This window comes from Chanos chanos, chromosome 4 (genome assembly GCF_902362185.1).
Source record: "Chanos chanos chromosome 4, fChaCha1.1, whole genome shotgun sequence".
NCBI classification, from domain to species: Eukaryota; Metazoa; Chordata; class Actinopteri; order Gonorynchiformes; family Chanidae; genus Chanos; species Chanos chanos.
Genome location: NC_044498.1, coordinates 32,217,233 through 32,237,563, shown reverse-complemented (window position 1 = coordinate 32,237,563; position 20,331 = coordinate 32,217,233). Strand labels below are relative to the sequence as shown.

General features: G+C 40.2%; 2 protein-coding genes across 2 annotated transcripts; both read left to right on the top strand.

Annotated features, from left to right (window-relative positions):
* Positions 1-634: 634 nt before the first annotated feature.
* On the top strand, positions 635-7,557 carry LOC115810001 (cone cGMP-specific 3',5'-cyclic phosphodiesterase subunit alpha'-like). The gene is made up of 22 exons (XM_030771894.1): positions 635-1,102; positions 1,823-1,975; positions 2,828-2,917; positions 3,052-3,192; positions 3,308-3,382; positions 3,568-3,632; positions 3,989-4,055; positions 4,163-4,210; positions 4,342-4,491; positions 4,603-4,746; positions 4,873-4,938; positions 5,027-5,173; positions 5,310-5,417; positions 5,522-5,631; positions 5,815-5,902; positions 6,038-6,138; positions 6,328-6,435; positions 6,551-6,614; positions 6,829-6,903; positions 7,005-7,088; positions 7,175-7,325; positions 7,514-7,557. Exons 1-22 carry the CDS (start codon positions 635-637, stop codon positions 7,555-7,557), a joined length of 2,547 nt encoding a protein of 848 aa, XP_030627754.1.
* Positions 7,558-14,976: 7,419 nt separating this feature from the next.
* Positions 14,977-18,982, top strand: lgi1a (leucine-rich, glioma inactivated 1a). Its single transcript, XM_030771631.1, has 8 exons — positions 14,977-15,170; positions 15,430-15,501; positions 16,058-16,129; positions 16,385-16,456; positions 17,007-17,078; positions 17,329-17,498; positions 17,629-17,793; positions 18,165-18,982. The coding sequence occupies exons 1-8, from the start codon at positions 14,977-14,979 to the stop codon at positions 18,980-18,982; spliced, it is 1,635 nt and encodes a 544-aa protein (XP_030627491.1).
* Positions 18,983-20,331: the final 1,349 nt, after the last annotated feature.

Below are 20,331 nucleotides of genomic sequence, written 5' to 3'. Positions count from 1 at the left end.
AAAATGCCCCCTCAGAGCCGCTTTCTCATTTAAAGAAACAATGTGGGTCTCACGCCCTCTTGACCCCTCTGGTATTACCGTCTGCTCCAAGAATTAATACATGGAACCAACAGACATGGAAAAAAACAATATTTTGTGGACTTCTAAAAAGTAACCCATTTGAAAGATGACCGGGTAATTCACTAAGTTATCAGTTGGGCATTAAAAACATTGTTTATATGTAGTGAAATTGAAGCACAGGCTGTGCAGAGGAATGCTGACACATTTCTCTATGCTCTTTGCTAAAAGATAATCCATAGCTCAGAATCCATAGCAGTCATTACCTTTGATTGGATTTCCAAAACTGAAATGACAAGTGGCTGGATTAGCAGGTTAAGAAAGCTCAGAGGTTTATTGGTCTGACGTCACATACTTTAGTCGACCACTTCTCAGATCCCCTTACCCAGTAAGCCACTCACTCCCTTCTGTTAGAGCCTCGGAATCGGGAATCCTTATCTCTGCGGCAGAGGAGCAGAATAGAGGGATGCCCTGCAGAGGTGTGGGGATTCACTGAGTAACCACCACTGTTCTTTCATTGTGTTTTCTGACGAGTGTTGCAGCAGTGAGCGTAGGAAAAGGAAGAAACAAGGGAATCATGGCAGACAAGGACAGTGTAGAGAAGTTTCTGGACAACAACCCCCAGGTGGCCAAGGAATATTTCGAGAAGAAGCTGAAGGCGGAGGTGATCAGCGCTGCGTTTTCGGAGAAATTCGAGATCAAAGACACGGCTTCATTTAAGGATGCCACTCAGATCCAGGAGGCCGCGCTCATTTTTGAATTGGTCAAGGAAATGCAGGGTTCTGATCCCATGGAGAAGGCTCTGCACAAGGTGCTCCAGAGAATTGCCATCTTGATCAAGGCAGACAGATGCAGCTACTTCAGCTGCCGTGCCAGGAACGGCACTCCGGAGCTGGCTACCCTTCTCTTTGACGTGACCCCAACTTCGCAGTTTGAGAAGAACCTGGTGAACCCAGACGCCGAGATAGTCTTTCCTTATGATATGGGCATCGTTGGAATCACAGCACAATCTAAGAAGCTCCAGAATGTTGCAGATGTGAAACAGGTGAGCAAGCCAGGAGAAAATAGCCTAAATTTAATATGTCAGAAAAGGCTTAAAGTTTTGATACTAGGGGATGATTAAAATACACAGATGCTTCAGATGAAAAAATACAAAAGAAATGTACTCTTTTGCTCCATATCCCTATGGCTCTGCACTAATCGTTCTATTTGGTGTCTATGTTAACCCTACCCAGCATCTGTAAGAGTGGATGTATGAAATTTGGGTGTCTTGATTGAAAAACATTGTTTCAATTCTTGGCTACAAAAATTGCTTTATTTGAATACTAGGTGTATGATGGATAAATTGCCCTATAGGGCTTTGTGGAATTTTGAATGAAAAGAAAAAATCCAATTATTGGAATATTCTCAGAAATTGGCACAATTTATTCATTTTTAATGACAGATACTTGGAGCTTTAACTAATCTAGAAACATCAAAAAGACCTAAATCTGATTTAGTATCAGATACTAATTCCTGTAGGATTCATTACATAGCCTATAATGCCTATGTCACGACAATACTCAGCTTTTCTGATAAGCATTACAAGACAGCTCATTTGTTCATTGTTCAGTGAACATTTTACTAAGTACTGGTTTGAGGGGACTGTTGTGTCTCCTTTTCAGCTTATCTTTCTTTCCAGTAAAACTAAGCACTCGCCTGAAAAACAGACTTCTTCATCAGTCTCAAAATAGTCATTTACTCTTTTCATGTATTTCTGTGTCAGAACCCTCGCTTCAGCGATTTTGTGGATAAAACAACAGGCTATACCACAAAGAGCCTGCTCAGCATCCCCATTGTCAGCGGCAAGGACACCATCGGCGTGGTCATGGCTCTGAATAAACAGGGAGAAAGTGAATTCTCCAAAGCTGATGAGGAGGTGAAGCTTTAAGTTCAGCTTGTCCTATTCTATCAGAGACACACGTTCACATGCACCTTAGAGAGAATATAGCAGCACACCTGAGAGAAGGAATTATAGGACGTGTGGATGAACAGCATTCTCTGCGACGGACCTTGGAAACAGTGTTTATTTTGTTATTTCCAAACCTGTGTACAGTAGTGCTCAGTACACATCATTATACTTTGAATTGCTTGCAAACTGTTTAGTCTTCATTGGTTTGTGGGTACCAAAACACTTTCTTTGATCATTCTACAACAAATCCCCAAAACAAAGCCGAAAAACCCCATACAAACAAATGAACATCAAGACAAAAGGGGTCCATCAGTGTTAATTGTAAACTTATGTGCGGAGCGCTGCAGAGAGCTCCTGCATGCTAGGATTAGCAGAGACTTAAGTTCTGGCTTTACTTAAAAACGGTTTCATCCGATATGATCTCATTCTCAGCTCAGTTTGACACTTCCGCTGTTTTCATGTACCTACTCTGAATCTGGTTCAGAAAATGAATCACATATAGCCAGTTTTCACTTTTACATATTGTTTACAGTTTTTAAAATATTTTTTGGGCAAAGCTTTTCATCTGACATGATTTTCTCTTGAGAGAAAATAAGGGATTATTATTTTACTCAGGCTTGGAAAAGAGTGGAGATAATATCAGTCTGTTCTCAATGTGATATAGGGTGCTTTGATTAAAGGGCAGTATTTTAAAATAATTTTGCTGCAGTAATAGTCCAGTCACACTGCTCTGTTCACAGGCTGCAACATAAAACATTACCCTGGAATTTATTATCAGTGATCATATGCTGACACTGGGTTTCTGATTTCTAATTTCAGCTTTTTATGAAATATGTCAACTTTGCCAGCATGATAGTGATGCATGCACACACTGCTTACATGCATAATGTGGAGTCCAGGAGGAGTCAGGTACGCACACACACACACTTTATCATCTGCTCCGTCTCTCTGTGTCATACACATTCGTCATTCTTAACTCTGATGGGATCTGAAATGACAAGCGGTAATGTTAGAGATCATTTCTGTTTCTCTCTCACTGAAAGGTGCTGCTGTGGTCGGCCAGTAAAGTGTTTGAAGAGCTGACGGACATTGAGAGACAGTTTCATAAAGCCCTGTATACAGTTAGGACCTATCTTAACTGTGAAAGATACTCGGTGGCTCTCCTGGACATGACGAAGGAGAAGGTATGTAATTTTTATGTATAATTGTATTGCTTAAACTTTAAGTGGGTTGTCTGAAGTTTTTTGTTTGTTATTTTTGGTGGCCTTTTTGTTTTAATCGTATTTTTTTTCTCTGCAGGAATTCTTTGATGAATGGCCTATTAAACTAGGGGAGCAGGAGCCATACAAGGGCCCAAAGACACCAGATGGAAGAGTATGTTATCACAGAGGGAACTCTACACAAACCATCATTCTTAAAGCACAATGTGGTTCCAGAACTTAGATTTCATTCGTCTATGTTCATTCATCATTGACAGTGGCAGAACTTCCATTTCATTCCTCTATGTTCATTCTTCATTGACAATGGCAGTCTTCTTTTTGTCTTTCTTTTTTGTGCAGGAAGTGAACTTTTACAAACTCATCGATTATCTTCTGGAAGATAAAGAGGAAATTAAGGTCATCCCGTGAGTGCTGCTCTGTCTCTCTCAGATTGCTCAGGTTTTGGGGTTTAACTGAGGATGAGACCAGTGGATTGAAACTTGTTTTTCTGTGTTTTAGCATGATGTAATGACCATATTTTTTGCCATCTGGTAAAGACCTTTGAACTCACAATTTCTCCCCTCATCTGTGCAGCTACATATACTAATTACAGAGTCAGCCCATTTGGGCTCTATGAGCTGCTCCTAAAGGGAGAGATTCATCCCAAACTCTGCCTTAGCAAAACCAGTTACATAACCACTGACAAGTTTCTTCACTTATCTCTGTTAGACATGAATGTGTGATGAAAAGGGTCCCTAAGTTTCTCCACACTCTTTTTCAGTACACCACCTGCAGATCACTGGGCCCTGGTAAGCGGCCTGCCCACATACGTGGCTGAGAATGGCTTTGTAAGTTCTTTCATTTGTTTCTGCTGAGGTACTACACTCTGTAATACTCCTGATGGCACTTTCATATTAGAGTGAACATAACCCATTTGTTTAATGTATCTCCACAGATTTGTAACATGATGAATGCGCCTGCTGATGAATACTTCAACTTCCAGGTAAAACACTGACCACAGACCTGTGGGATCATCTCAATACTGCGTAATCACATTTCCTGCTCATGATTGAACAGGAGTGTCAGATTGACTGGAATGTTGTTGTTCTCTTTTGTTCTGCTATCGTGCTTCAGAAAGATGAAGTTGATGAAACAGGATGGAAAATTAAGAACGTCTTATCGCTACCGATTGTAAACAAAAAGGAGGAAATTGTTGGCGTGGCAACGTTTTTCAACAGAAAGGATGGCAAACCATTTGAAGAAAATGATGAACAGATCACTGAAGTACACCAGAAACTTTTTTCTTTTGAATTTTATCTTTCTTTTCTAAGCACTTCTAAGAACTGAGTGATGACTGGTTATTATGACTGATTGACCCTTCCTTGATCCTGTCAGGCTCTGACCCAGTTTCTGGGCTGGTCCACACTGAACTGTGATACCTATGACAGACTGAACAGGATGGAATACAGAAAGGACATTGCCCAGGAGATGCTGATGTACCAGACCAAGGCCACGCCCGCACAGGTTCAATCCATTCTGGTGAGTTCCAGTTCCTGTTACACACACACCTTGAACTGGATATTTGTGGTGGTGCTTTAAAAGTGACTGTTCTGTTTTGGTAATTTCGTTTAAAAATGACCGCCACAGCCGTGTGTTTCTCTCTAGAACACCCAGGAGAAGTTGGACAAAACTCCAGAGGACTGCGATCAGAAGGAGATGTATAAGCTTTTGGTAATGCTTTTTTTTCTGTGGTTTTGGAATGAATCGCAGAGTCCCGTGCAGATTGGTTAATAATTCTGTTCATTTTCATTCTGTGCAGAGAGGGAACATTCCAGAATGTAAAGATGTGGACTTGCTGGAATTTCACTTCAGTGACTTTCCTTTGGAAGAGTTTGATCTTATCAAGTGTGGCATCCGATGTTTCTTTGAGCTCAATGTTGTGGAGAAATTTAAAGTACCAGCAGAGGTGAGTTCTTTGTTAATGTTAAAGTCGGAATGCTATGTTTCTCAGCTGAAATAAATGTCAGCGTGGGGGGAGTAGTTTGACTCATATATATGCTGTGTAGTTTCCCCATTAAATGGCATGCTCTGTCATTTGTCAGGTGTTGACCAGGTGGATGTATACAGTCCAAAAAGGTTACCGTGACATCACCTACCACAACTGGAGGCACGGTTTTAACGTTGGACAGACAATGATCTCCCTTTTACTTGTGAGTTTCATCAGTTCTGTTCTTAGCACATGTTTCTAACCGCTGCTAATGTGTCACACACACTCAAAGTCTTTGTTTTTTGTTGTTTTTGTTTTTTTCATCAGACTGGCAAATTGAAGAAGTACTACTCTGATCTGGAGGCTTTTGCCATGGTGGCAGCTGGCTTTTGTCACGACATTGATCACAGAGGAACAAACAATTTGTACCAAACCAAGTAAGATTAACACAGCTTAACACAATATCTGCACAATATGTAAATATTGTGCTGGGGGCAGATATAAAACAAACCAGATGTCTTTGCTTCAGATATTGCCCATTACTGTTTGGTTACTAGGCAACATCTGCTCAAATCTGTGTGGTTGATTTGCTCCTGATAATTTGTTCATGTTTTCTGCAGGAGTGCATCTCCTCTAGCCAAACTTCATGCAACTTCTGTTATGGAGAGACATCATCTTGAATACAGCAAGGCTTTAATGGGGGAAGAGGTAAACAAACTTAGGTTTACACACACACACACACACACACACACACACACACATACACACATACACACCACAATTACCATGAAGTTTCTTTGTGATTTTATGACTAACCAAATCTGGCCTGATCCATGTCCACAGTCCTTGAACATCTTCCAGAACCTTCAGAAGCGTCAGTTTGAGACTGTCCAGCACCTCTTTGACGTCTGCATCATCGCCACCGACCTGGCTCTGTACTTCAAGTGAGAACTTTTCCATCTCTTAGCTATGTTTACAGCTTTCTCCAAGTCCTCCAACAGTCATGATCAGACTGAGTGTGCTATTGGAGAAATCGCATCATTCTTGTGTCCTTGTGTGCAGTAAGGGAGGGTTAAATATTACAGAGTCAGATGGAAATGAAGTCAGAATATCTTGTTTCCCTCTTTTTTTAGGAAAAGAACAATGTTTCAGAAGATTGTTGATGCCACAGAGCAGATGACTGAAGAACAGGAGAGGGTCAACTTCATCTCAAACAACCCCACCAGGAAGGAGATTATCATGTATAAGCCCAGTTTGAATCTGACCTCATTTTCTGGAACTGTTGCAGTTCTCATTCATAAAGCTCTGAGAACAGATGATATCTCTCATTCAGTATTAATGTTCTACCTCCTCCAGGGCAATGATGATGACAGCCTGTGACCTGTCAGCTATCACAAAGCCATGGGAGGTCCAGAGCAAGGTACCCCTGACCTCAGAGTCTACTGCATATCACAGCTCATACTGACAACATCAGTCAACATATCTAGCATTAATATGTCTTCATAAATATTTCAGGTTGTCTTTAACTGATACACTGCTGCTATAATGCATCAGAAGGTCCTTTAGACAACCTTCATAAGCTGTTGTACATGCTTTCCATGTGGGACCAGTTAATAATGAGTGCCACATTTCAGGTTGCCCTGATGGTGGCTGCTGAGTTCTGGGAGCAAGGAGACCTGGAGAGGACTGTGTTGGAGCAGCAGCCTATTGTGAGTATTTCCCAGAAGCTTATGCAATAAACACACACCTCCTCTGATTCTGTAACCGCGGTAGCACTGAAAACTGTTCGTCTCTTTCATTTCCTCCTCAGCCCATGATGGACAGGAACAAAGCAGATGAGCTTCCCAAGATGCAGTGCGGTTTCATTGATTTTGTTTGCACCTTTGTGTACAAGGTCAGCATCCGTCCACTTTACATCTGAAGTGATCTCCTTGTGTCTGTAAATGGCATTTTAAGGTAACCATGGCAGCTTTTGTGCAGGAATTTGGAAGGTTCCATAAAGAAATCATGCCAATGTTCAACGGCATGACAATCAACAGAGGAGAGTGGAAGGCCCTGGCAGATGTCCATGAAGCTAAAATGAAGGCGCTGGAGGAAGAGCAAAAGAAACTGGAGGGGACCCAAGGTGAAAGCATTTCTCCAGTTCCACAATCAGCTGACCACCTGTCAAACTTTAGCTGTTGTGAAATGGTATACTCTAATCCCCACAGTGGAAAGCCAATTTGGATGGTTTTAGATACAGGCCGCCCTGTGGTCTTTTTTTCAGTGACACTCTTTTCTCTTACTGTTTTCTTCCCTGTCTTTTTTTTTTTTTAGAAGAGGAAGAGGGTGGATCCAAATCCAAAACTTGCACCATATTTTAGGTGCAGCTTGGCAAACCGTGCAGATGTCCAGTGTGGGGATGAACGGCAGGGGACAGGAGTGATCCGGCACGCCTGCTCGGTCCAAAGTTCTGGAACCTTCCAGCCAGATAAACATCGTCAGCTGGATCAGAAAGTAATTACCCATTCAGAACGGAGGGTATTTCATCACTGTGTATAATGTTGGGCAGTAGTTCTGTATACAGCGCATTAAAACATACTAACTGACAGTGACAGCATCATGGCATTGATAAGGCCACATTACCTCATTATTGTGATTGAAGAAAAAAACAAAAAACAAAACAAAACAAAAAAAATGTTCCTGATGCTTTAAAATTCACAATTAATATGAAATAGTTTTGTACCCGCCCACAGACACAAATAGGCCTGTAATCTAGAATCATGGCAAAAAAGAAATATTGACCTTCTTGATTCAGATTTTAAAAATCAAGCTCAGACTTTGCTTCTTCTTCTTCTTCTTCTTCTTCTTCTTCTTCTTCTTCTTCTTCTTCTTCTTCTTCTTCTTCCTTTTTTAAGAAAATAGCCAGATGTATCCCATGTGTAAAACTGAGACTAATAATAAGACTAAGAAACTCAGACATATAAAGATCTTCTGTTTAAAGAGAGATTATGATCAGTGACATAAGGAGCTGAGAAATGCATACTCACAAGTTATGCTAAATAGTGGCGATTCCCTTTTCCATCATAAACATATAAATCTTAATATGATACAAAGCATGAAATGCACACAAATCTACAGGCCTATGCTGTGCATAGTATAGAGGATATTTTTGTATAAATATATCACTATTTTTGAACATATATAATATAGAGTTTTTGACCTTAAAATAAGTGCTAATGTTAAAATAGGGTATATTACAGATAGAAAAAAAAAGAAAAAACTAGAATGAAACAAAAATAGCTGCTCTCCATTACAGATGACTTGAAAAGTGTGTTGCACCCATGCTGTATGGGTGTAAGGGGATTTGAATGGATTGGATTTGATTGTAAGCCAGCTTTTGAAGATCCACAAAGATTTACTTTTTAAATACCCTGCTTATGTAAGTGAAATGTGTTATGTCAAGTGTCCGTCACTGGACACAGCTGACACACATCTACAACAACAAAGAAATAGGCTACCACACAAAAAACAAACAAAAACAAAACAGAAAAAAACCCTGTGATAAATATCATGTACCATTAGGTGATTGGGGAGTATTGGGTACACTGCAGGTACTCTGAGTTCATTCAAAGAGTGTACTCACACTGAGACCAGTTTGACTGTTACAGGCTAAAGGTGCCTCCCACGTGTTTTTTTTTTTTTTTGCATGATAAAAATGAAGATTTATGAATTATCATGGCAAAATGTAAATTCTGAGAATAAACTGTCTTCTAATTAGGGAAGAGACCTATCAGAGAATAATATATTTAAAGCTTAAGTCATGTCAAGGCTGATATGTCACAAAACCAGTTCACATTCTAAATCTAATGTATGAAGTGGTGGAAGACCTAGATTACTTATATGAAACAAAATTAAAAAAAAAAAACAATACTGTACCAGTTCTCCGACATAGCTCCCTCTGTTTGTTTATCTTTTGTTTGTCGTTTAAATTGTAAAGACTGAATAACTCAAGGCAATGCTAAAGAAATATCATTCAGATAAGCGTCTATTCCTATTTCTGTTTCTACTATAATGCTTTAGTGCACTCGATAAACTAGACTGTCTGAATCTGTGATCGGACAGTAGGATAATAAAGACTATAAGAATATAAGAATACAGGGAGGAGCTTGGGATGTTTCTTGAGATGATTTGAGGTTACAATTTTTTCCCCCCGAAGGCATTTGTATAACTGAAAATATTAAAGCAAGTGGTAATCTTTTTAATCGAGCATTGCGCTGGCATTTCTTTTCTCTCTAATGTTATCGTTGTTATCACTTTAATAAACCATTTGCAAGTTTTGGATTCCAAGAGTGGACCTCGACATTTCTGTGAACAGAAGAGTAACACACTTCTTGCTATGACATCAGAATTTAAATAGAGGGGAGACTTAAATTGAGGGGAAAATGAAACTTCAAAATATCATTATACATTTGCTTTTTTTTTTAGAACTACATAACAAGTCATTCATGTGTAATCGAAAAACAAATAAAATACATTTTCAAAGCTTTTCATGTGTCTTCCTCATCTGAAGGAATGATCAAACAGGCAATAAGGGGTACCAGAGAGAAGACATCTTTAGGAGATCTTCATGTGTCGGTACAGAGTGAAAAAAAACCCCACATTATTGTACAGAGGGGTCGCACAGGGTGATAGGCTATGCCTCGGGGGCTCTGTGGAGTTTGATCAGGATTACCGTCTCACCCTGGATTATTAATGACAGGTAAGGAGATGAGATCAGTAATTCACAGGGATGGGAGGAAGAGGGGTGCGGCGGTTTTCCGTCAGAGGAGATGGCTGTGCTGAGTTATGTACCACCCGCTGGATTATGTAACTCGCATGCACACTCTACCTAACGTAGCGACTTGGAAAAGTGCGGTTCCCGAAAGATGCACGTGCCAGCATTGTTCTTTATGAGCTTTCTGACTCAAGCCAAAAATATCGGAGTGTACATGCTGTTGTACACTGTATGACAAAGAGTACACTTTGTCTGGAGCGTTACAAATGTTAAAAAAGAATTTGAAAAATGAGAGTGTAATTTGGTACTTAAACAGAAGGGAAAGTCTTTTTTGGAGCCAAATCGTGTCATTAGTTGGTGTTTAGAGTGACCACAAATTCCCTTTAATCATCAGTAACGAGCTTATAGGCTCTCTGCCACCAGTTTGTTTTCCCTCTCCGCTCTCGCCTGGCAATTCATTTATGCTGCTCTGAAAGCTTTGTCTTTTCTTTGCTTTCCCTTTTTTTCTTCGTAGTCACATTTCAGAACGCGAAACAAAGCAAAACGTTCAACCAGTCTTACCCCGTCCCCCCAAAGTTTCCTAAAGCAGGATCACGCACACACACACACACACGTAGCCCACATGCTATATAAATAAGTAAGTAAGTAAGTAAGTAAAGAAACTAATTAACCAACTAATCAACCAACAAATAAACTAACAAACCTACTAACTTGATTAAACTGTCTTTGTTAACTATAATAACTAATCGCAGTAAACTATCACATATTGATAGTTTTGATATTGACAAACTATCACATTGTGTGATATTTAGTTTTTAACAGGCTAAATATTATGCATCGCGCTGTTATTATTTGTGCTTTTTCTCACTGTGTTTTCCCGACATAATCCAATGATCTGTCCAGGCCCGTGAGCCGGAGCTGGGTGTCCCCGCTTTAGAGACTACACGCTTATCCCTTCAAACGTTTAGCATATGCGAGAGTGCGTCATATGACAAGTACTTTAGCACATCCTCTAACAGAGATAATAAACAGAGGGGAATCCTCACAGACTTGCCCTCCTGCCCTTCAACTCATAAGGACAGTAGCTACATGACTTCATCGCTACCGCCATGGCCACACCAAACACTGGCCAACTATACAACTTATAGAGACTAGCCGCTGGACGAGGCTTTTCTCTTTACCATACGTCGAATATTACTCTGCCTGTCCAATTATGTACCACGCCTTCTATATGGCTACGATATTTAAGTCCTCACTGTATTAATCAGACATATGTGAAAAGTAGCCTATACGTGGGTATGGTGATGTTTTGATTTGAGAGTGGGGGATGCTTATGGAAAATTAAACATAATTTTGGCACTGCAAAATATTAAAATGCAAATATATTGTGAATCAGGTGTGTGTGTGTGTGTGTGTGTGTATGGCTCTGACCCAGTTTCTGGGCTGGTCCACATTGAACTATGACAGACTGAACAGGATGGAATACAGAAAGGACATTGCCCAGGAGATGCTGATGTACCAGACCAAGGCCACGCCCGCACAGGTTCAATCCATTCTGGTGAGTTCCAGTTCCTGTTACACACACACCCTGAACTGGATATTTGTGGTGGTGCTTTAAAAGTGACTGTTCTGTTTTGGTAATTTCATTTAAAAATGACCGCCACAGCCGTGTGTTTCTCTCTAGAACACCCAGGAGAAGTTGGACAAAACTCCAGAGGACTGCGATCAGAAGGAGATGTATAAGCTTTTGGTAATGCTTTTTTTTCTGTGGTTTTGGAATGAATCGCAAAAGTCACATGTCCCGTGCAGATTGGTTAATAATTCTGTTCATTTTCATTCTGTGCAGAGAGGGAACATTCCAGAATGTAAAGATGTGGGCTTACTCAAATTTTACTTCAGTGACTTCCCTTTAGAGGAGTTTGACCTTATCAAGTGTAACATCTGAAGTTTCTCTGAGCTCCATGTTTCTCAGCTGAAATATCAGTGTAGAAAGGGTTGCTTCATGTTTATGTGAAGACACATAGGATTTTTGATGTTGCCAGAAATACACTCCAGCATGCTAAACCCTCAGGAAATAAATGAATGGATTTAAAAATTTACACATAAAGAATACCTTAGATATTGAAAATGATGCAAATAAGAAAATGGAGTGTAATGGAACGTTGAGCCCAGATCAGAAAGCATACTCACAGGAAACACTTTACTACATGTGGAATCTCAATTACTGAGACACCACCAGTAACAGTCAAAGACCAGAACGATCAACTGATGCTTAACTACTTTTCAGGACTAGTGCATGTCCTCTGAAAGAGAGGCCTGACTTTTGCCTCACCATAATGCTGTTCTGGTCAGTCACACCTACAGGCAGGGACAGTGAGTCTTGACCTTGGCTCTGTGTATGCCCTGAATGTAGACCAGGGACAAGGAGAGTAACCTCTGGGTCAGGTAGACTATCAGTGTTAAGTAAAGATGATGCAGAAAGGAAACGAGAAGTGACAGCTTTCGTCATTGTGCATGGGGGGGGGGGGGGGGGGGTCTTTAAAAAAAGCCACGCAGACAAGTCACAGTCAGCGTAAAGAGCATTGAGGAAAAGAGGAACACCACCTCATGAAGAATCACGGAGTCAAAACATTTTATGTAAAGGAGATCTTAATTTAAGGCAGAAACTGGCATTTTGTAAAACCGGTAGGCTACGTGATTAAATTCTGAATTTTCTGAACTTCAAATGGTAGTATCGCTGAAAATACCGGAGCAAATGCCCCCCAAAAACAGACCAAGTCAAACATCACGCCAGCAGTTCACAAAATAAAGAATTATATAAACACATGTCATCTAAGTTTATGGTAAATGTTTTATATGTTTGAGGTGACATACCTGACTTTCCTTGAGAAGGCGTATGAAAAATACCACAAGACCCATTATTTGTTCTTCAGCTCCCTCTAGTGGTGAAAAGACACTGATGCGCTTTCCTAACTGCCCCTCCTATTCTGAACACATTCAAAACTTCACTTCTAAACCGTTTTGTTATTAATAAGAGCAATCATTTTGTAATACATCCAGTATTTGTATTTGGCTCTTTGACAGTTCTTAGTCTTGCCCGATACATACTAACCATTTTTAATTCACATTCAGAATTCATATTAGGTTTAAAAACGAAGAGGCATAAAATGTGCGCGTGCGTAAGGATGTGCTTGGTAACCTTGATGACTGAGATCAAACTGTGAGGCAAAACACAGTTTCTTACCATAATGTCTCATGACACCGAACTACAGATATAACATTGATAGGAATGTTATGTTTAGCTCCTGTCCCAATACTGTTCCGGAAACGTGAAAAGAAAATCTGTATGTAAATTGTTCTGGATTAGAGTATCAGCTAAATGAATAAATATAAGTAAAAATATAAGTTTATCGCAGGGATCACAAATAAACAGCAATCAGAGGAGAGACGGGCAAACCTCATTTTAAAGGCTTTCCTCTCGTCACCGTCCCAGACAAGTCGGAGTTGTGGAGCCCTGACACACTTTGTGGTTACTTGCACACTCTAACCGCTCTAGATTGGAATGCCCGTAAGCTTTTCAGTTTCCAATTAATCATGAGCATCTAAAATTGTAATTTTATGGTTTTATAGCCAGGAACAGTGCCAGGTTGTAAGCTTGGTGGGACTCGGATAGGGACATGTACATACATATGAATTAGATATAAGTTTCTACTGAGCTCTAGAATACACGGTAGGTTAACAGTTACGGTAAGTCAACACGTCAGCTCATATTTACTGATCAAATACCAAGAGTAGAATTTGTAGAAAACTTTAAAATAACGCAAAGTATAACCGTTTCAGTATAACCGTTATAGGCATTTTATCATTAAACAACTCGTTTCAGAACAATGTCAAAATGACTTGTTAAAATAGCCACATAAAATAACTACTCAACATGACCAGGAATAATCGACTTTTAATGAGATCTGAATTAAATTAACATTTTCGTTCCTGTAAAATAACCACTTAAAAATTTACAGGTGAGAAGTCCTTGTAATCACAGTAATGGCATGTATGACTGATGCCGCCAGGTGTACAGGCCTCGTGCGTCCATCCACAACCAACTCTGGAGCCATATCTCCCTACTCCTTTAATAACTCTCCAGGAACACTATGCGATATGTCTTTTCCACCTCAGACCTGTCTTCATGGCTGTATTTCTTTGTATAACTACGCTAAGAAAACAACTAAAATGCACAACATGTGTACCGTATTAAGGCCATTTGAGGTGGGGGGCAGGGGGGTAGGTTACAGACTAAGCGAATGCTGTCATTTCCAGATTACGTGGAAAGTCAACACTCAAGTAAACTTTCACGTTACACTCTGGCCTTGTAGTTCACTGCCACGCTTCTAAAAAGTTGCAGACTGTAGACCTTCAAAAGTGAAATTCAGTCGGACTCGGATCGTGCCTGTTTTTTTCTTTGCAGAACGTCATGAGGCTGATCCATGTAAGTTTAACTGTTGTAATGATTACCCTTGTATCTCTTGCTTTTAATACACACATATCCTTTCTGTCTTAACATACTGACAATGTAGAACGGTAAGCAATGACATGTATTCACCATCGCCATGGCTATACAAGAAACGGTGATGGTGAAATCAAGGCGTGGTTTGGAGGGGGAGGAAGGGGCACAGTAGCTCAATGTTATGTCCAAGCGGGATACCCACCTGCCTCTAGACCACAATCTGACAGCATGCAAATAGGTATTTCCCCATGGCTTAATTGGTTCGTTTTTTTCCATGTGTGTTCTTGCCTCTCATCTGAGGACTACAGCGCCGCATCAGACATACCCCCAGTTAGAGGAACAACGTGACGCGCCGCAGTGTCTCTGGACTTACCTCTCTGACAACACGACCAAATTTAACGGAAAACTGCACTAGTAGTGACTTATTCTGCATCGGGATAAATCTACGTACGTTTAACCAGAAACCCGTTTCATGTTCAGGAATATTCGACGCGCGGGTCATAAACAGACTGGTTCTAAAGGATGGGATATGCAAAAGCAATCTTCAGAGCATTCGCTATCTGCCTTTGCATTGCCTCTCTATTGATTTTAACGGAGAGTAGCAGGAGAGCTCGGCCGCCTAGATGTCCCTCGGGTTGCACATGCACCAAAGATAATGCGTTGTGTGGAAACACAGGGTCGATTCCTCGCAGCTTTCCGCCCGATGTCATTGCGTTGTAAGTACTTCATGGTAGAAGCACATTCCCAAACAAGATAAGATATTCTGACGTAGCGTTGTTTTAAATTTTAGAATGACAACCGTTAAATAAGCATTTATGAGATAACAAACAGAAGACTTATAGCCTTTATCTGAAATCGATGGCTTAATTTCTTAACAGAAACCTTGTGGCGCTGAGCTGACGTCTTGTGTAGTCATGAATACTTCATAATCTCTGTTTAAGAAGATAACGTTTTCTGTTTTCTTTTCCATCTAAGATCATTTGTGAAGTCCGGTTTCACTGAAATACCCAAGGAAAGCTTCATACACACACCAGCCCTGCATCTCCTGTAAGACGTTGCACCTCAAAACCATTACAACCACTAAAACCAGCTGACCCGTTACACCGTAACGATCGCCATGTTTTTACTTAGCAACGATTTGCGTTGGAGGAAGGTCTTATGTTTTGGTGTTATGTTGTGCAGTGCTCTATTGCGTAAACGTGGGTCCATGATTTCAAAGTCAAATGTTGTACCTTTCATTCCATCAGTGTAAATACTGATTGATTTTGAAACGCTCTGATTGACAGTCATATATATTCTAGAGGTAATTTTAAAATTCTTGCATCACTTGAAACAGAGACCACAGAAATCGGCGCTAATGTCATTTGAGTTAAGATGATGGCTTAATCGTGCGTCGTGACCACTTTTTTATTTATTTATTTATTTCGTGTACGGTGGGAAACACTGGACTAGACTTTTCTGCGTTGGTTTCTTTTCTTTTCTTTTCTTTTAAGTTTTCCTGAACACGATGAGTTCCTGGCAGTAATGTACTCAGTGGGTTAGATGAATTATGAATATTACAGTTCCTGAATTTTTTTTTCTCGTTTCTTGTTCTTTCCCCAAGCCTTTTCACAGCTAATTCCTTTGAATCTATAAATGAAGATGCCTTCCTTGGTCTTCCACATCTGGAGTATTTGTAAGTTGATGCATTAATCATCATTTTTCTAATTTACTTTGAGGGCCAGTTGAAAACAGCTCGGGTGAATTATGCAGCAGATCAGTCAGTGGAATTCTGAATTACACACAGGCAATAAATAGAAGTACTGGGATATCCTTGGCAGTACCATGTCATACCATCGATGTATTATTGTGAAATTGCTTGCTTATCATCCTGTTTCTTTGAATGTTTCTTTGGACTTACGCTGTCCTCCGCTGTCTTCCCTTCTCCCAGATTTATTGAAGACAACCAAATCAAATCCATATCACCTTATGCTTTCAGAGGCCTAAAGTCCCTGATTCATTTGTGAGTAGTCGTCTCTTAGCCTGCTCTGTTATTACATGTTTGTACGATTCAAAGATTCATTTGGCTTCTCTTATAAAAAAAATATACATTTTATCGTTAAGATTAGTGCATTTGGTTTTTTCTCGTGTCATTTTATAACATTAACAAAAGTGTCTGAATCGGTTTAATGTGGCCACTTGGCAGAGTCACTGATGTTCACAGTGCTGCAGGTGCAGCAGGCCTGGTTCTGTTAAAACTGGCTTGCTGACAGTTGAAACAAACATTAAGCCTTTTATTTTCAGGCTTTAGAGAAATGATACAGTCCCTAGCAGATGTTTTCACTCTGTTTTCCCTGCCTGCCGCTTCCTGTTTGGGTTAAACATTAGAGGATTTTTCAGCAGGCTTTTGAGGAGACTGTGTATGAAATCTTTCACTAATCTCTAATCAAGTGTCTGTTGACTTATCTCTGTGTCTCTATCACAAAGCAAAACACAGATCTTAAATATGAGAGATCAGAGGTTGTTTTGCTCACATTCATCTGAGAAAATTGATTTTCTGTATCTCTCTGTAGGAGCCTTGCCTTCAATAAGCTCGAGTCACTACCAAAAGACCTGTTTAAGGGAATGGATGCCTTGACCAAAGTGTATGTATAGAGTATCGGCATATTTAGAATCCAACTCCAGACTAGTAATGACATATAGTAATATACATATACTTTTTTACAGTCTAGACCTCATTAACAATCAATGCACTGAACTTTTAATTGTGAATAGAGTGCACTATCATTACCTTGACAGTAAATAGAGGTGATTGTTTCTGCAGACTCTTTTTGTAATGTTTCGGTCAAGTAACCGCAAATAGAGTGTTGATTCGTTGCCATCTGTGCTTTTCAGGGATCTCCGTGGGAATCGCTTCATCTGCGATTGTAAGCTGAAGTGGCTGGTGGACTGGATGGTTAACACAAACGCAACCGTAGACCAGATATCGTGCAGCGGTCCTCCACAATACCAGGACCGGAAAATTAATGACCTTTCTCCCCAGCATTTTGACTGTATAACAACAGGTCATCGTCCTAATGCTATTTTACAAAGTGATACTCAGCTATGTGCAGTGTTATCCTCTAGATGTCCACCAGCTCCTGTTGCTGCCCGACCCAAAAAATGAAAGAAATATTTCAATTTTTCTGGTTACAGAGTTTGCTGTCCGTAAATCGGAACCATTCCAGTCAATTTCCGTTGAGGCCTTTTCGTTCGGGAGTGATCAGTTTGTGGTTTTCGCCCAGCCTTTTATCGGGAAATGCAGCTTCATGGAATGGGATCATGTCAACATGGACTTCAGGAATTTTGATGACATTAAGAGTGAGTAATCCGATCTATGGATGACCTGTTGGGTATCTTCTGGTAAGGGAAAGATATGGTTTTACTGTAGCTGTTTCCTGACTGCATGACTCTACTCAGTCAAGGAAGACACGCCTAATGATATCTTAAACATTCATAGGCAGAGTAAAGAAGAGCAGAGTGAAAAGAGGAGCATTGTAATGAAGACACAAGGGACTTAACTTTAGATCAACACATCATGATTGTAACATCGTAACACATTCATGCAGTTAACTATTGTATTTATTCTGATGTAAAACGTTTGTAGAGTAAGAAAAAGGCCAGTGAAAGGTTTATTGCTGTCGTCAAAGGTCAAGAACTGGTGAAAGTTCATGTACGTTTTTGTTTTACAGGCACTTCCACTGTCATTTGCAAGCCATTGGTCATTGATAATCAATTATTTATCATAGTGGCTCAACTCTTTGGTGGCTCTCACATCTACAAGAGGGATATCTCTGCCAACAAATTCATCAAAATCCAAGACATAGACATTTTAAAAATAAGGAAACCCAACGATGTGGAGATTTTCCGCGTTGAAGGGGAGTCTTTCTTCATCATCGCTGATAGCTCCAAAGCCGGCTCCACCACGGTGTACAAGTGGAATGGCAATGGCTTCTACTCCCATCAGTCCCTCCACCCGTGGTATCGTGACACGGACGTGGAGTACCTGGAAATTTCTGGAAAACCTCACTTGATTCTGTCCAGCAGCTCCCAGCGGCCGGTCATCTACCAGTGGAACAAGAGCACCAAGCTTTTCGAGCGACGCACGGACATTCCCGAGATGGAGGACGTTTATGCTGTGAAGCACTTTAAAGCGAAGAGTGACCTGTACATATGCCTCACTCGTTTTATCGGCGACTCCAAGGTGATGAAGTGGGACGGCAGCATGTTCAGCGAGATCCAGACCATGCCTTCCCGCGGCTCCATGGTCTTTCAGCCTTTCGCCGTGGCCAGCTGGCAGTATGCTATTCTTGGCAGTGACTACTCCTTCACCCAGGTCTACCGCTGGGACGCTAAGAAAGGCCAATTCGTTCACTTCCAGGAGCTGAATATCCAAGCTCCCAGAGCTTTCTGTCCAGTGTCCATCGACAACCGCGAGTTTCTCCTGGCCTCCAGTTTTAAAGGGAAGACTCAGATTTATGAACATCTGGTCATTGATTTGAGCAATTGAATGTTGTGATGAAAGTAGGTAGTGAAAGAACAGAGGTACCAGTTGTCTGTCTTTCAGGGCTTAAGACTTTGGTACCAGCGTACATGCATGACAAACTCCATTTCTTAGACATTACCACCACACATTTCACCATGCCTGAAAACATCCATTCTGATTTAGCTGTCATTTAGCACTCTATAGTACTATTTTTGTCATTTTCTCTGTGAGACTTAACGGTTTTGTAAATATATTTTCACTCAATTCTATATCTGAGGGGAAAGTGAACTTTTTAATCTATTTATTAAGCTGTTTGACGACGTAACTCTGCCAAATAAAATGTTTACAATTTTCTGTCATTCCACTTTAGGCTAAATTATTTGTGTATGAAGCGTTTGTATGCTAACGGGGGACAGTGCTAGTGTGAGACTGATTTGATATGAGGATAACTGACATTATGACATTTACACATAGAGTTTGGAGAAACAGCTTTGTCACACAGGGAACTTTATAATTCCTTGTGTTTTTATTGTTGCTTGTTTGTAAGACCTGTAAACTACTAATGAACCAGTTACTGACACATTCTTTTTTTTCTGAGGACAAACTGATAGATGAAGGATCCTTGGCATGTGAGAGAACTTGTTTTGTTCACAGTCACATGACTGTTCAAGTGGACCAATTATTATTATAATTTTTTTTTTGTCACTGACTTCTACTAATGTGTGGTGTGTATACAAAGCCCATGCCTGTGTTTTTGGGGAGCCAAAGTTGAAAATAAAAGCCATTAAAGTATAATGACTTGCACCATCACGTCATTTTCTAATCATTTTTAATGGTTTTTTTTTTCTGTCTTTACTTTTTGTTACGTAGATGATCATATCAAGAAGCTTTCAGCATAACTAAACCTTCCCAAATGAGCCTTGGTATTCCTTGATTGCGGTTTGTTAACTTAGTTTTTTCATGTAATAATCACAAACAGGAATCAAAAGTTGTGACTGTCATTGGAGCTCACATAGTTGTCCTTGACAGTTAGTTCTCCATTTGCCAAAGTGTTTGAAAATTAAATTACCATAAAATGAAAGAGACAAGATTATTCTTTCAAGTAATTTTTAATATTGTGTACCAGAGCGATCAGATGTTTAAAAATGCCTGTGTTGATGGTGGTGACCTTTCTGAGAAAATGAGAGTTCTTGATAAATCAGAAGAGTTTTCATTGTTCTCAACGGCTAAGGCAAAATCGCTAAAACCCAGTGTGGAACAAGAACAGGATTGTCATGACAACACATGTCAACACAGACTGTTTACACTGGACCATTTGATTTGACCTAAACCCTTTGTTCTCTTCTCTGTGGTGATGAAAACTGGGATGTGGA